At 49.5% G+C, this 16077-nt stretch overlaps 3 protein-coding genes across 5 annotated transcripts in view; 2 read left to right on the top strand and 1 right to left on the bottom strand.

Annotated features, from left to right (window-relative positions):
• The window catches only part of SPPL2B (signal peptide peptidase like 2B), a 34291-nt gene extending 29217 nt beyond the window's left edge, over positions 1-5074 (bottom strand). For both annotated transcript variants that reach the window (XM_075443964.1, XM_075443965.1), the window contains exon 1: positions 4943-5074. In XM_075443964.1, the coding sequence (XP_075300079.1) occupies positions 4943-4999 (57 nt within the window). In that variant the 5' untranslated portion in view covers positions 5000-5074. The remainder of the gene's footprint in view (positions 1-4942) is intronic.
• A 74-nt stretch (positions 5075-5148) lies between these two features.
• LSM7 (LSM7 homolog, U6 small nuclear RNA and mRNA degradation associated) lies at positions 5149-10504 on the top strand. Of its 2 annotated transcripts, none has more exons than XM_075444091.1 (4): positions 5149-5212; positions 5916-6006; positions 7464-7535; positions 9447-10504. In XM_075444091.1, exons 1-4 carry the CDS (start codon positions 5168-5170, stop codon positions 9587-9589), a joined length of 351 nt encoding a protein of 116 aa, XP_075300206.1. In that variant the 5' UTR covers positions 5149-5167; the 3' UTR covers positions 9590-10504. The 2 variants fall into 2 exon arrangements, with proteins under 2 accessions (XP_075300206.1, XP_075300207.1); XM_075444092.1 differs by having other exon boundaries at positions 5162-5209.
• Positions 10505-11060: 556 nt separating this feature from the next.
• On the top strand, positions 11061-15967 carry LOC104330525 (kelch-like protein 23). Its single transcript, XM_009935753.2, has 3 exons — positions 11061-14035; positions 14764-15175; positions 15396-15967. The coding sequence occupies exons 1-3, from the start codon at positions 13114-13116 to the stop codon at positions 15706-15708; spliced, it is 1647 nt and encodes a 548-aa protein (XP_009934055.1). The 5' UTR covers positions 11061-13113; the 3' UTR covers positions 15709-15967.
• The last annotated feature ends 110 nt before the right edge of the window (positions 15968-16077 follow it).

Below are 16077 nucleotides of genomic sequence, written 5' to 3'. Positions count from 1 at the left end.
AAGAAGTACTGAAAAATAATCCGTTATTATCATCTTGAATTTTACTTCCAAGAGTAACAAGCCACAGAGATCCAAATACAGGCACAGACAAAAGAGCAGAACAAGTGTGTTTCCTGCTTATTGTTACAGGGTCTGACTGGGCTTAGAAACCCCCCAAAACATCGACTAGCTCCGTTTTTAATCTTCTGTGTACAGCTGCCTCCAAAATCTTCCGGCAGTTTTGCAGGAGTGAGCCACCTGTAACTGAGCAGCTTTATGCATCTGAGAAACAATCAGCCTGCACAGTTAAAAGTTTTACATTTATAAGACATAAGTTTCACATCTTTAAAACAAGAGAATAAGTATAGGGTATGCTGCTACATTTCCGTTTAGATAACCATTACTGGAACTCAGTCATAACCCCCCAAAGGCACACTGAAGACTGTAATACACGATGATGCTTTCTGAGCAACTTAATGGATGGTTTTTAAAGAAGTATTAACGCAGTAAAAGGTTTGTAATGCGAAGTGGTCAAAACATTTCAGGAGCTCTGAAGTTTTGTGTGCCAAAAACCAAGTAAAAATGAAGGATGAGAGGAATTAATAGGAATATGGGCAGGGCTAAAAGCAGCAGAGGCTGTGCAGAGTTTTAGAAAGTCCGTGGAGAATGGAGTCCATGGAGAAGGTGCATTAACAGACATTTTTACAAAGCGATTATCACTTAGCATCAAAGCATAGTTCTGAAGCCTGTTACAGCCACTGCAAGTTTGTTCTTATCCTCCCAGCTAGAGCAGAGCCACAGGCATCAGTTTCTTATTTCAGCAGCGCAGGGCTTTGACGCCTCCCGTTTTGTTTTTATTTATGTCACTAGGTATCAGACAACAAAAACCAGCTCAAAGCAGTGCAGCGGATGCACTGGGACAGTGGCAACATTTATGACGGTTCTTAGTTCCTAGAGATCACTCCATATCCTAGATTCACCCATGAGAAAAAGTGATCTCCTGTGCCGATCCCGCACAACGCTCCTACAGCCCCCAAGGGCTCTTCCAAGGGTTTGCACATCAAGCCCAGCCTTTTCCAAACACTGACAGAAAAACAACAGCTGCTGTGACTATAAGGTGTTTTAGGATACTGGCTTCTTACAGCACACATGATTTAGAAAGCACTGCAACAAGCTTCAGCAGGAATGAGCTTCCTAGCCTCAAATAACTGAGAGAAGTCACTTCTGCCAAGTAGGGAATTATCTATTTTCCCTATACGAATAAGGAGAAAGTATTGTATTCAAACATTGTTACCAGTCAGGCATCCATATTCAACAATAGCAAGACCTCTGCAAAGCTGGAAATCTGCTAGAATCACAGCTTTATGAAAATTGTTTTATAATTAGCACAAAGTGTTTTATGTAAAGCTGCAAAACAGGGAAAAGGTTTTCACACAACAGAAAAGTCTAAGGGTGCAACTTAACAGGCAACTGAGCCAATCTAATTGTTTGTGGCATGAGAAGAGCACACTTGTTTGCTCTGAACCTCATCAGACCCTTTCACAGTTTATTTGAGGCATTAAGAGAGCAGAACACTCCACAGTTTTTTGCTGAGTGAGGTTATTTTTTGGTCATGTTGGTGAACTAATGCAGCTCGGAGACAAGCACTGGGGTGTGCAAGTTCAGTGGTGTTTCCATCATTTCACTTCATCGTTATGGTGGAGGGGAGGAATTCAGCTCACCCGCGTTTCAAGAAACCGCAGCACGCGTGACTGAGCCAACCCAGTGGCTCATTTTTGTTTGTCCCTCCCTGCCTCCATTCCCAGACTCAGCGGGATGCCCCACGCACTTTTCCCACTTTCATTAGCTTTATCAGCTGATTTGGTCACCTGAATCTCAGACAGATTTAGCAGACACTAGGAGGTGTGTTCCTTGAAGAAGGAATGAATGAGCTCTGCCTGCTCTCACAGTACGTATCATGCAAGACAGCAGCGGAGTTCCCAAGAGCTGGGGTGCATTCCTTCCCATCAACTGCACCCATGCGTTTGGAGACCATCAACAGCAGACAGCAAATTTGCACACAGAGAAAACACTCCTTCAGCAAGCACTGTGCAGTGGAGAGAGTTTTATATTCAGAATGCAACAATTCTATGAGACTAAATTGTCAACCATCACCTTAATCCAGAATTTCAGACGGTCTTTTCAACTCTCCGGACCTACATCGTAGAGTGCTCTGATTTTAAAGACAAAAGCCATCACCTCCATTCAGTATTCTGCTGAAAGTTAGTGTAGTGAAGGCCAGCTAGATCCAACACGCCCACTGAAGACCATGTTATTATATTCTTCATCAGTCAAAGGCTCGTGTATATCTGCAGTTGGCACAGGACAATGGAGAGGTAGCGATCCCATGAAGGAATGGTTAGAATGAGACGAAAGTTAAATGAAAAGTGAGGACTTGGATACCAAAGCACCACTGTACTTGGATCTAGAAGATCACACCCCTCTTTAGGGGTTCCCAGATGAGGACCCAGATTTGGGAGCGCCACGCTTCACTAGCCAAGCTTTTCCTTCTCCCTGTATACATCAGAGTTTAGAAGCAAATGTGGACACTATCTCCCCCTGCCCCAGGGGAAAAAAAACCCCAAACTCTATTATCCTACCTCAAGGAGGAAGACAGATATATTCCAAACATGCCCAACAGCATCAAGACAAGAGTAAGCTACTGACAACGAGCACAGCTGGTGCACAGCACATGCACACAACAGCTCACTGTGCGAGCTGCCAGCTTTGTTCCCCAGAACAACCCTATCCATCAGTCACTGGTGTATCATGGTCATACGAGTGCATCAGAGCATGCCTCTCTGCCTCAAGCTGAGGACGATGTCCTACCTAAAACCACACCAAAAAGTGCAAGTACAAGAGATGTAGAAGTACTGCGAAATACAAGGTATTCAAACAATTTTTAAATGAGCCAGCTTGGCTAACAGAAGCATATTAGCAGGATACAGTAAATCTGCTTTTTGCTGCTGCAGCAGGACTGTTTCAGCACTCAGGCCAGCCAGTTCACAGGCTGCTCAAGCACGCTAACACTATTCCACTGCGGAAACACACTGAATTACTTGCTTACAGAAAGGAAGCGTGCTGCAATGCACAGAGCTGACGCCAAGATCTCCAAGTATCCACCGGTGGACTATCTCACCTGCTGTCCTTCCACACTGTGATGTGCTTACCTCTTCCACACTGCTGGATCAAACTGACTCCATGCCAGTCCTTGACCCATTCTTATACCTTATCAATTTGTGGGGCCTATGCTGGCACTACTCATCCACCTGACGCATTAACAGAGATGCCAAAATGCACATGGCATGTGTGGAATAAGGAAACGATGAAGGAAAAGATGATAGAGGAAAAGAAAAAAGGGGATGATGCAGAAATAAAAAATACGTTGTCAAATAGCAACCCGACCATTCTGTAACTCCAGATCACTGGCAAGGAATCGGTAAGGAGACAGGTACAGAATAGGGAAAAATCACACTGTCGTGTGAAGATGTTATACCAAGAATACTCTAGAGGGCACAGCACCCTCCAAATTACCTGATAAACAGTTAAGAACTTTAAATGACACTTCATCATTTTCAGAACACAAAACACCTGAACTTGAAATACAAAAGCTATGCACCATGCAATAGAATAGCTAAAAGTCCACTCTCTCCTGTATCAGGATTACATACCCAGTTTGTCACACCCTTCAAAATTTATCCCATAAAACTTATTAGTACTGCAAGTAATGAGAATGCAAGACTCAAGATTGGCCATGGCGTCAGGTTCCCCCTTCGTTTCTGTTAGCTGCTTTCTCAGAGCAAGTCTGTCAGTTCAGGTGAACCCATAGCCAAGAGCCAGCCCTGCTGCCAGGATCCCAGCCCCGGGCCAGCCCACGCACCCTTCCTGAAGGGCTGCCTGGAGAAGGCTGCTGGCTCACCGGGGACCCGAGGTTTTAAGAACTATGAGAAACATGCTGTTAACTATGGAAAGTTAACAAAGCTTGGATCAGGAATGGTGTGGCCAGCAGGACCAGGGCAGGGATCGTGCCTCTCTGTTCGGCACTGGTGAGGCCGCACCTCGACTGCTGTGCTCAGCTTTGGGCCCCTCACCACAAGCAGGACATGGAGGGGCTGGAGTGTGTCCAGAGAAGGGCAGCGAGGCTGGGGAGGGGGCTGGAGAACCAGTCTGATGGGGAGCGGCTGAGGGAGCGGCTGAGGGAGCTGGGGCTGCTCAGGCTGGAGAAGAGGAGGCTGAGGGGAGACCTTCTTGCTCTCTGCAGCTCCCTGACAGGAGGGGGGAGTGAGGGGGGGTTGGGCTCTTCTCCCAGGTAACCGGCGACAGGACGAGGGGCAATGGCCTCAAGTTGCATCAGGGGAGGTTTAGATTGGATATCAGGAAAAATTTCTTTACTGAGAGAGTGGTCAGGCATTGGCCTAGGCTGCCCAGGGCAGTGGGGGAGTCCCCATCCCTGGAGGGGTTCAAAAACCGTGTGGATGTGGCACCTGGGGACATGGTTTAGCAGGCCTGGGGGTGTTGGGGTGACGGTTGGACTGGGTGATCTTGGAGGTCTTTTCCAACCTCAATGATTCTATGAAAGAAGAAAAAAACTCGCGACAAAGCCACACATTTACATACAAACGCCGCCGAACCGCGCCGGGCAGGCCGCACGGCCGCCGGGCCGCAGCCTGGGCCACGCCGCCTTCCTTCCTCCAGGCCAAGCGGCCGCGGCCCGGGCCGTGACACCCTTCGGGCAGCCCACGCTCGGCCCCGACCCCTCACTGCTCCCCGAGGCGGCCCCGGGACCGAGAAACACCGCCCGGGAGCGAGCCCACCGGCACCGCAGCCCCGCCAGCGCCCGGCCCCAGCGGCGGCCCGGCACCCGGCTTTGCCCGCCATCGCCTCCCCGTCCCCAGAAGCCCCCAGGGCCGGCGCAGCCCCTCACCTGCGGCAGGAAGTGCAGGAGCAGCCAGACGCGGAGCCGGGCCCGCCGCCCCGCCATGTCGGGCCCACCGCGCCGCCGCCCGCTTTGTTCCCGACCGGGCCGGGTCGAGGCCCTTCCGCACCGGTTAACCCAGCAACCCTCCCCGGAAGTCCCACCCCCCCGCCTCAGTGAGCCGCCAATGGGATTCGCCGAGGTAGAACGTCACTTCTGGCGGCGGCGAATGAAATGGCGAGCGGCGGCGGCGGTGGTGGCGGCGCCAGCAAGATGGTGGTGAGGAGTGGGCCCCGGCCCCGGCCCCGGCCCCGGCCCCGGCCCCGGCCCCGGCCCCGGCCCCGGCCCCGGCCCCGGCCCCGGCCCCGGCCCCGGCCCCGGCCCCGGCCCCGGGTGTTTGGCGGTCGTGAGTGCTGTGGCTGCGCGGCCCCGTCCTCCCGCTCCCCCTCCGTGTGGGGCTCGGCTCGGTCTCCGGGGGGGGAAGAGCTCGGCTCGGCTCGGTCTCGGGGAGGGGGGGGAGGGAGAGCTCGGCTCGGTCTCGGGGGGGGGGGGGGGGGGAGAGCTCGGCTCGGTCTCGGGGGGGGGGGGGGGGGAGCTCGGCTCGGTCTCGGGGTGGGGGGAGGGAGAGCTCGGCTCGGCTCGGCTCGGTCTCGGGGGGGGGGAGGAAGAGCTCGGCTCGGTCTCGTGGGGGGGGGAGGGAGAGCTCGGCTCGGTCTCGGGGGGGGGGGGAGGGAGAGCTCGGCTCGGTCTCGAGGGGGGGGGAGGGAGAGCTCGGCTCGGTCTCGAGGGGGGGGGGGGGGCGTGGGCTTGGCTTGGTCTGGCGGGGGGGACCGGCCCGGCCTTTCTGGGGGGGCTCTGCTCGGCCTCGGGGCGCTTCTGCAGCCCTGTTATGCGCAGCGGTGTGAAAACCAGCGTTACGGAGCGTACGCGTAGCCGGGGAGGGCTTTTTGTAATGCAGACTGCCGTTGCTCCTCTCCCTTAGGATAAGGAGAAGAAGAAGAAGGAGAGTATCTTGGACCTCTCCAAGTACATCGACAAAACCATCCGGGTGAAGTTCCAGGGTGGGAGAGAAGGTGAGCTCGGGCCGGGGATGGGGCCTGCGCCCCGTTTTGGTGTATTTCCTCGCTCTTTGCTTGCCGGCTTTCATCTCCTGCGTGGGCACGCTGCTCTCTTTCACAGAGAGGTGATGGGTAGTGGGTGCTCCTGTTTGTTACTGCTTGGTGGTGCTGGTGCGAAGCTGATCTTTAACGTTAATCCCCTGGCTGCGATTTTATCTTTATGTGCACCTTTTATTAGTTGTCTTCAGCTGTCTTGTTTCTTTTGCCTGCTTCTTCACATTGCGAGGGTGCACTGAAAGCAGTGAAGAAACACACACGTTACGATTAACACACCTGTCATCTCTCAATGTACTAAATGTGTCTGGAGTTCAAAGATAGTTTCAATATATTTCACCATGGCTTTTTGTCGCTTCCGAGGCTCTCACTTTGCTGTTTCCCCCCTCACCCTCTCCCTTGCCATACCTGCAGCTGTCCAGCCCAGTGCAGCTGATGGTGCTGCCTGCAGAGCGGTTGTTTGTCTGAAAGTTAACGGCGTGCTGCGTGGGAGATGCTTGAGAGAAGCTTTTGGAAAGCAAACTTGGTTTGCTTTTAAATAGCTCTTTTAAGACTCCACTGGGACCTGGTGTTTATGAGGTTTGGAAGTTACTTGAACTCTTTATGGATAAGTGTGTGTGTGGGTGTTGTAGTTTCTGGGCAGTTGACAGTTTCATAGAATCTGTTGGGTTAGATTTTTTTCTCAAAAAATTCCCACCAAGTTCCTTTGTCATTTTCTACAACACCTGGGGTTGTAAGAGTCTCTGCTTTGATTTGAGCTGTTAGCAATGACAGTAATGCTGGTAATCAACAAGTATCTCTCACACTGGGAGATCATTCTGTGTAGTCTTGCGCTTTATTTGGTGACCTGTCTTGGGGAATCATCTTCTGGTTTAGGACAAAGTGCTTGTCTGTCTGCACTGTCTGCAGTGCATTCCTCTGAAGGCAGTGCTTATGCCAAACAGATTGTGTTCCAGGAGAGCAAATGGAAGATGGCTTTTCTGAGGAAAACACATCAAAATATTAGGCTTGCTGCATTTTTATTTTTTTTTGTCATACCTCTTCACTAAGGGTATTTATTCGGTTTTGGGGTTGTTTGGGTTTGTTTTTTTGTGGTATGACTTGTATTGATTTGTTATGCTGAAGTATTCTTAAAATTACCCTGAAACTGGCTGGAAACAAAAATATTACTGTCTTGAAGAGCATTTTGAAGAATTGGTTGAAAAACCTGTGAGTTTCTGTTGGCATAACAGAAACCGGGTTCTCATGCATTTGGACTTTGAAGAGGACACTTCAATATCTCTGGTCTCGTTTGCTTGTCAGCCTTTCTTGCAGGAGGGCACAGAGCTGGAGAACCGAATGTGTCCTTCACACGTTCTTGTGTTGCTGTATACCTGGTTTTGGTCTCTAATCATTGTTTTGTATGTGGTTTTCCACAGCAAGTGGTGTCTTGAAAGGATTTGACCCTCTTCTGAACCTTGTGCTTGATGGTACCATTGAATATATGCGAGGTAAGTAACATGCTGTCTGTGTAAAGTGCTTTTTTTTGTTGTTGTTCCCCAAGAATAATTTTCTTGACAAAAATCTTATAGCTCTAAGTAACTGGAAACTGTAGGTTGACATCATCTGAACCGAGACGTGTTTGTGATAACTAAGGTGTAAAGAAAGGGATGAGATAACGGAAGTTAGATTAAGCACATTCCCTGTGGTGGAACGTTCTTGGTAGTCCTTGCTTGAGCTTCTCTGGCTCGGCCAATCCCAAGACCAATCCAGGCTGGGTGGAGAGTGGATTGAGAGCAGCCCTGAGGAGAAGGACCTGGGGCTGTTGGTTGACAAGAAGCTCAACACGACCCGGCAATGTGCGCTGGCAGCCCAGAAAGCTGAGCGTCCCCTGGGCTGCATCCCCAGCAGCGTGGGCAGCGGGCGAGGGAGGGGATTGTGCCCCTCTGCCCCGCTCTGCTGAGACCCCCCGGGAGTCCTGCGTCCAGCTCTGGAGCCCTCAGCACAGGACAGAGCTGGAGCTGCTGGAGCGGGGCCAGAGGAGGCCCCAGCAATGATGCGAGGGCTGGAACCCCTCTGCTGGGAGGAGAGGCTGGGAGAGCTGGGGCTGCTCAGCCTGGGGAAGAGAAGGCTGCGGGGAGAGCTTAGAGCAGCTGCCAGGGCCTGGAGGGGCTGCGAGAGCTGGGGAGGGGCTTTGTGCAAGGGCCTGGGGTGACAGGACAAGGGGTGAGGGCTTTAGACTGGAAGAGGGGAGAAGTAGATGAGATGGAAGGAAGGAATTCTTTCCGGTGAGGGTGGTGAGGCCCTGGCCCAGGCTGCCCAGAGGAGCTGTGGCTGCCCCCTCCCTGGCAGTGCTCAAGGCCAGGTTGGACGGGGCTGGGAGCACCCTGGGCTGGTGGAAGGGGGCCCTGCCCATGGCAGGGGGGTGGTAATGGGATGATCTTTAAGGTCCCTTCCAACCCAAACCATTTGATGATTCATTTAGCGCTCTTGTCCTCTACAGCTTGAATGAAGCAGTGTGTCTCCCTTCAGATGAGGCAGTTGCCTTTGTCTGTACTGCTGCAGGGTTGCTGGTTTGCTCAAAGCAGGAAAAACATCTCAGTGAGAACTAGTATCTTACTGTCTTAAACTCTACTGTAAATGCAGTCTTTGCATTTCTGTGGAATTAACACCTTTTACAGCACGTTAGAGCTTACAGAGCTGTAAGATTTTTTTTCTTATTTGTTTCTTTTTCCCATCCAAGGATAAACACTCCCCTTTCTCCTCTCTGAAACAAGATTTATCATATGATAGGACAGTGTTTTTGAAGAGCATTCTCTTGCCTGCTTGCAAGGAAGCACCTGAAGCTTTAATTTTGCGCTTAGAATGGAGCTTTAAAAGATGGGTGTAGTACATTCTTATTGAATATATTTACATCTCAAGGAGGGTAGAATTGGCTGTTGCTGTGTGAAGAGTTTGCCTGTCTGTCCCCAAACCTTGTTTGGCTTGGTCTGGGGATGGACCCGTGTGTTCTGTACTTGGTGAATTCTGAAGTCAGGATCTCTTTCTGTTTTGCATTGATCCCAAAACATTTGTCTATAATGGCATTTGAAATGGGATCGGGAGCTTTTTTAATCACTTGTGTGTATGGTTTTAGTTCGATGAATAAAAGGACTTGTGGATTCTTTAAGATATGCGTTCTGCTTTGCATACAAAGTACAGTTCTTATTGCTCACTGTGGCATGTGCTGCTTTGAAAATTAGTATATCAGTAATGTTTTGAAGACATCGGGTATTACTGCTGCATCACTTTCACAGTCCATATGTTCAATAAAACAATGCAGAGACGCCTGGAAAAAACCCGTATGTCTGTGCCTTTTGAAGTTGATGGAATTTGGTTTCTTTTCCTTATGTTGCCGCTGTAACTGGATTTCTGCTTTTCAGATCCAGATGATCAATACAAATTAACAGAAGACACACGTCAGCTGGGACTTGTGGTCTGCAGAGGGACTTCTGTGGTTCTTATTTGTCCGCAGGACGGAATGGAAGCTATTCCAAACCCTTTCATCCAGCAGCAAGATGGGTAGTGCTTTCTTTGGATTGTCTCTGAAGACTTCAAGGGTGCAAATCATTGGAGAAAACTGTCAGTGTGTGAGAAGCTTCCTGTTTTGGGGGAGGAGTTTGAATGTGTATTTGTTAGTGTGAAAGAACATTCAACTTTTATTTTTGTGGCTTTCCATAAATGATGAGAGGATTTGGCATGGTGTGTAAGAATTAAGTTCCAATTCCCCCTGCCCCCAAATAAATGTGTAACTACATTGTTTAGAGCTTACAGGAGAGAATGTACTGTTACGGAATTGTCTGAGACCCTCTTGATCTTGTGAGTTTTGAAACAACCACATAAAATTAGTAAAGAATGCCCTGAATATTGGTTACATCTTTAAATACATTAAAATGTATTTAATCTAAAGCCTAAATACATTAGAATATGTTCTTCCTCTTAGATGTCAGTACTCGGCGGGGAAGCATTGTGTTGTAGTCTTCCTGCTGTTGAACTCAGTCTCTTTTGCCCACTTGCTCCAGGACGTGCAGGAAAATTATTTTCCTTGTATGGTACCTTGTCATCACCTTTACGAGCTGTGTAGCCAAGAAGGTCCTTTCTAGCACTTCTTCCAGGTCTTGTGGGCTGTGATCTGTGTATCAGAAGGCTCCCACATTTCTACAGAAGGACTGGACTGACTTCTAGGATAATTCTTGGCTGCATGACACGAACCGTATCTGTTTGCTACTTGGAATTTTAGGGGAAGAATATTTAAGATCCTGATGTTCAGTTGTAGGCAGTGTCTGGAAATACTGCATATTTTTATATTGTAGCTGTCCACTTGTGGTTCTGTTTGTTATAACTTGATTTGTAAGTCAACATTTTTATTTCTTTTATACTGCAGAAATGGCAAGATATGAGGAGTTTTGAGTGAATAAATACAAACTAACTTGTTCCTAAATGTCTGGTTTTCAGTCTGAGAAGGTGCTCTACAGTTGTAAAGCTAAAGGAAGTTTGTTCAAACACAGCAAAGCGGGAGGGACCAGATCAGAATCCCAGCATGGCCCTCTAGGGATTCCCCAGTCCAACCCCCTGCCCAAGCAGGGTCACCCAGAGCAGGCTGCACAGGACCTTGTCCAGGCGGGGCTGGAATATCTCCAGAGAAGGAGACTCCACAGCCTCCCTGGGCAGCCTGGGCCAGGGCTCTGTCACCCTCAGAGGGAAGAAGTTCTTCCTCGGGTTCAGCTGGAGCTTCCTCTGCTCCAGTTTGTGCCCGTTGCCCCTTGTCCTGTCGCTGGGCACCACTGGAAAGAGTCTGGCCCCGTCCTCCTGACCCCCACCCTGCAGATATTTAGAGGCATTTCTAAGGTCCCCTCTGAGCCTTCTCTTCTCCAGGCTGAACAAGCCCAGCTCCCTCAGCCTCTCCTCCTAGGAGAGATGCTCCAGTCCCCTCCTCATCCTCGCAGCCCTGTGCTGGACTCTCTCCAGTAGCTTCTCATCTTTCTGGAACTGGGGAGCCCAGCACTGGACACAGCACTGCAGATGGGGCCTCACTAGGGCAGAGTAGAGGGGGAGGAGACCCTCCCTGACCTGCTGCCCACACTCCTCTGAATGCACTCCGGGAGACCATTGGTGGTCCACTCTAAGATGGGAAATTGATGAGAAATGGCTGAGAGCACCTAGGCCATTTTCCGACTTGTGCATTTCTGTTCGGCATTTTAAAGACTGTCTAGTAGAGGCTGTGTCCCCTTAGGCTGTGTGTAACTTGCTTCTGCCACCTGCTTTTCCTGAGAACCCTTTACGAGGAGGCTGTGGCAGAGTAAATTGTGTTGGTGGCAGCAGCAGTCTTGTTGTTAGTGGCTGTCAGGAAAACATGCCGAGGGCAGGTTGTGTTGGTTGTTCATTGTGGCAACAGCACTGTGCTCCCGTTCGTAGCCTTTCCTGGGTCAGCTCTGAAACGAATGGGAACTTGAAGTAAATTCCACTTAAGTCTATCTGACTTTTCCAGGCTATGATACTAAGGACTAGTTGTCTTACGTGTCATTTCACCTGTGTAAACTTGAGCGCTTCTGGATTTTAATCTCCTCGGGGTTCATTTTTTGAGTGCTTCACAGAGCTGTCTGTAGAGTCATGCTCCTTCCAGCATAACCTTTTTTCAAACACAATGAAACTTGTTCTTCATGCAATTGCACAATTCAAAAGAGACTCCTTATTTAGAGTGTTTGGAGCAGAATTTGCTTGCCATCAGCCTGAGTAGAGTCTTGAACTGCCCCTTAGGTGGGGGAGAGGTGGTTGATGCCAATAACCTGCCGCACCATCTCTGCACACTCTTGTTTTCTGAGTGTAGGGTCAAAGCCAGACCGGCTGAAGCTCTCTTGAGTGGGTTCCAGACTCTAGATTCAGCGGGTACAGAGAGATCTGCCTGAAGTTGTGTCAAGTGCGTAAACTCGTGAGAGGGGCACGTTTCCAGCGTTTCCGGCTCAGTTAATAGGTTGCTCAGTCCTCATCGCGAGATAGGCGGCTGTCCTTCTGCGCAGGGCAGACTGCTGGGTTGTCTTTGGGAGTCCAGTACCTGAAAATAAGCTGAATTTTAAACGTGTGTATGCCTTGCTATTGGATTAATTCTAGATGCGACTCTTCTTAGCAGCCCGTTTGTACCAGCAGTTTTGCAGAAGCCTCTTGCAGAGGTGCAGGAGGGAACCTCCAGGCAAGAAAGATGCTCTTGGTGCAGGTAGCACTGCTGTGCTTCTGAACTCCACCCAGAAATGGGACTGAGTCTTGCTGGGATGGGCTCTTTGGGATAAGGGACAGTAGTTCAAGGTCACTATGCAAATCCCTCCGCTTGGTAGCTTGGTCTAAACCCTTTGGAAATATTCGCTGTGTGGAATCATGAGCTGTTGCTTGTAGTATGGCTACACTTGCTGAGTGCACTGAGATCAAGGATGACCGAATATGTGACGGCCATCCGGGTTGGAATGGGGGCTCATTCCTTCCCCCATCTCTTACTAAAGTATAAAAAGTTAAGTGTTTACTAAGTACTGCAAGCAATCTGGAATTTGATTTTAAACTTGAACTGATGAAGGATGTGGCTTTGGGGAAATCAGTGTTTTTTTCCCAGGAAGTCTCAAGCTTTCCTGTGCTTTTGATTTGCAGAAGTGAAAAGTATTGTAATGGGTGCTTTTTTTTCAAATGGGTTCAATGTTTTTCTACAACTGACTGATGTTTAGTCAGTGCTTAGGAAGGTTTGGGTTGTTTCGCTTCTTTCCTCCTCGTAGTCGAGGCTCTTTGGCTAACAGCTCCCCTAATTCGCTGTGGTCTTACCTGGCTAAGGCAGATGCCAATTAAATCTGTGCTTCTTGGGCTATACGGCTCTCCTGCTACTGCTGCTCTGAAAGCAGCAGGAGAGACTGAAGAGCAAAGCAGGAGGGTAGTAAACATATTCTATTTTTAGGACAAGATTGGCTTATCTTGTATTTATCCTAGCTAGGGGCATAATGTTTCCAGAGACCTCACACGAGTAAAGGCTGCAGAAGGGCTGAGTTAATTTTAACCGCTCGACAGTCAACAAGCATGGAGCCTGCAGAGGAACCAGAGGAGCTGGGAGCTCAGACAGAAGTGATTGCAGACACAGTTCTTGAGGTTGGAGAGAGACTCTTTCAGGTCAGCCGTAGGGTGCTTTCCGTACACAGTCGTTATTTTGAAGCCATGTTTTTTGGGGGAGCAAGAGAGAGCTCGGAAAGCCACATAGTGATCAGAGGGATCGATGCAGTCCCTTTCCAGGCGCTCCTCGAGTTCACACGCACAGCCCAAGTGCTTATAGGTCAAGAAAACGTGACCAGCTTACTGGAAACAGCTGATTTCTTCCAGTTTGACAGGGTGAAGCTGTTGTGTGAGAAATTTCTGGAGAGGGAGCTGCATGTTTCCAACTGCCTGGGCCTGATGACCTACTCGCAGCAGTTTGGCTTTAGAGAGCTGTATGCGTCTGCTATGAACGTGGCTCTCACTCACTGGGGGGATGTGATTTGCCAGGAAGAATTTAAGGCACTACCCAAAGAAATGCTGATGCAGCTCCTGAAAAGTGACGACCTCTTTGTTTCGCGAGAAGATGTGGTGTTTGACAGCATTATGAGGTGGATAATGGAGGACCCAGCAACGAGAGAAGACGACTTTTTGGATTTGGTGGGCGAAGTCAGGGTCGCTTTTCTGAGTTTGTCCTTCCTTGACATCTTGGTGAAACGCAGCAAGCGCCCTGCAGAGACCGATACCTTCTCCAGACTAATAAAGAAGTTAGACAGCTGTCCTCCTCCCAGCTGGCAAAATACGGAACTGTGTCCTTACGCTGGTCGGAGCTATGACACCTTATATGTCCTGGGAGGAAAGCACGACAAGAAACAGCAAGAATTATTTCTCTTTCAACCTAAAACAGGGACCTGGCAGGCTTGTTCTCCACTGCAGCGCAGGAACCTCACCCAGTATGCAGTGGCAGCAGTAGGTAACTTCCAGACAAGTGGGACCGAGCAAGTGCAGACAGAAGTTGAGGCTTAGAGACCCAAACGCAGGGAGTTCAGCTGCTTCTCCTGTAACGCTGCGTTGCTAAAACCTCCTTCATCTTTGTGTTCATATCTGTTTAAAGAATGGTTTTGTTTTCCTTAGTCTTGGGAGAATGTTAGGCAAGGCTGAATATTTCTTTTAATATGGCAGAAACTACTGAACTCCTTGCATCAGCTTTATCTGGAGTGAGTCTCATGATTTCACTTCAAGCAGCACGTTTTTTGGCCTTCGCTTTCGTGGTGGTTTTGACAGATGGTGACTTCTGATTTATAGTTGCTGTTAGGTTAAACCTAACCATGGATGTTGTGAAATCTTCATGCTTGGAGACTTTCAAGATGGGTCAATACCGTGGCTTCCTCTATTTGATGTTGGTGGTGGTCCCATTTCAGATGGGAGTTTGGACGTGAGATCCCCAGAGGCTCTTTCCAACCAGTGTTTCCACGGTTCTGTTTGAGAGTGGGAGCAGACTTGGAAGGACTCGTTGTATCCCATAGGCCCAGCGTGTCTGCAGATGAGCAATCAAGTACGGCAGACTCCTACAAAGAGCAGGGATTTTCTCTGCTCATCTTGCGCCTCATCGGTACAGCCCAGGGAGAGACGGGAACCGTAGCTCTCAGGAGCAATGTTCAGCCTTCGTGTAACTGATACTTCTCTCTGCTGTCATTCCAGGGAGCTTCCTTTTTGTGACAGGAGGATACTTCCGGGATGAGTTTGTGTGGTACAGCGTGGATTGGGTGCTCATCTATAATTGCTTGGACAATAGCTGGCTGGAAGGGCCTGCCATGAAGAAGTCCCGCAACAGCCATTGTGCGGTAGGAGCAGGGCTCTACCTTTATGTGCTTGGAGGGAGCACGGATGAAGGGATAATCCCAGCAGTGGAGCGCATGTCTTTGGTGGAGTCGGAATGGGAAAGCATGAGTCCTATGGCTCAGCCTGTGGAGAGAGGAGATGCGGTCAGCATGGGAACCAGGATCTATGTGGTCTGTGGCCTGGATGAAAATGGACATGTATATGATGGAGTGCAAAGGCTGAACACGGAGACGGACAGCTGGGATGTCATCTCCTTCTCCCCACTTCCCAGGTAAGAAGTAATCTTCTGGGACTTGGCAAGAGAAGAAAGGTTCTAGTGTTGGGCCTGCTCCGAGAAGAGGTTGGACTAGAGAAATCCAGAAGTTCTGTCCCACCAACACTTCTGTGATTCTCTGTTTAAACGGGACTTGATATGAGGACCAGGGTCACAGTGAGTATTTCAAGGGCCAGATCTTTCTGTTGATTTTAATCAAGGGTTTCTTCCCTTCCAGGTATGACCTCTGCATCACGTCACTGAATGGTGCTCTGTACACCATAGGAGGGGGAGCTCTGCGATTTGACGTGGAGACAGACGAATGGTCCCAGGTGGATGAGGAATGCTTGACCCAGAAGTTCTTCATGGGATGCAGCACTGTGAATGGACGAATTTATCTCCTTGGACAGAGGAAGGGCAACAGTGCCCTCCCCGTCGTAGTCCTCTTTGATCCCTACGTTGATATGTGCGAGGTCGTAGATTACAAACTCCCTTGCCCACTTCCTATTCATGGGTGTGTTTCTGTGCGAAGATTCGATACACGGGCGTGAGCGATGCCAGGTCCAGCACAGCCAAAAAGTCGTGGGCTTTACAGCTGGTGGGGGTTCGATTGCGTCAAGTTTGGTCTGTGAAATTTATGAAACTGAAACCAGATCTGTTCCTTTGTAACTTTGTCTTTTTTTCTACCTGGCAAATGAACTTCAAGCAAAAGCCAGTGAAACCTCGGTGTCTACACAAAGGTTGCAGGTCATTACTGGAAACTGGTCAGCGTTGTTCTGGTACATAAACTCCTCACGGTTGATGCTAAATAAAGGGCTGCTCTGACCTTCAACCCCTGTGGCTCTCTGTCCTTTGAACAGCTGGGAGAGACAGCAAAGTCACTGCATCAGCGTTAGAAAATATTGTAGGAGTAAAACAGT

This window comes from Opisthocomus hoazin, chromosome 27, assembly GCF_030867145.1.
Source record: "Opisthocomus hoazin isolate bOpiHoa1 chromosome 27, bOpiHoa1.hap1, whole genome shotgun sequence".
Taxonomy (NCBI): Eukaryota; Metazoa; Chordata; class Aves; order Opisthocomiformes; family Opisthocomidae; genus Opisthocomus; species Opisthocomus hoazin.
This window is presented reverse-complemented; position numbering and strand designations above follow the sequence as displayed.

Excerpts from the sequence above, each read along its gene's own strand:
- LSM7 (XM_075444091.1), top strand. The coding sequence starts at position 5,168 with ATGGCGAGCGGCGGCGGCGGTGGTGGCGGCGCCAGCAAGATGGTG. Across the intron at positions 5,213-5,915 it reads GCGGCGCCAGCAAGATGGTG|GATAAGGAGAAGAAGAAGAA; the intron begins GTGAGGAGTGGG and ends CCTCTCCCTTAG. Across the intron at positions 7,536-9,446 it reads TACCATTGAATATATGCGAG|ATCCAGATGATCAATACAAA; the intron begins GTAAGTAACATG and ends TCTGCTTTTCAG.
- LOC104330525 (XM_009935753.2), top strand. The coding sequence starts at position 13,114 with ATGGAGCCTGCAGAGGAACCAGAGGAGCTGGGAGCTCAGACAGAAGTG. Across the intron at positions 14,036-14,763 it reads GTATGCAGTGGCAGCAGTAG|GGAGCTTCCTTTTTGTGACA; the intron begins GTAACTTCCAGA and ends CTGTCATTCCAG. Across the intron at positions 15,176-15,395 it reads TCCTTCTCCCCACTTCCCAG|GTATGACCTCTGCATCACGT; the intron begins GTAAGAAGTAAT and ends CTTCCCTTCCAG.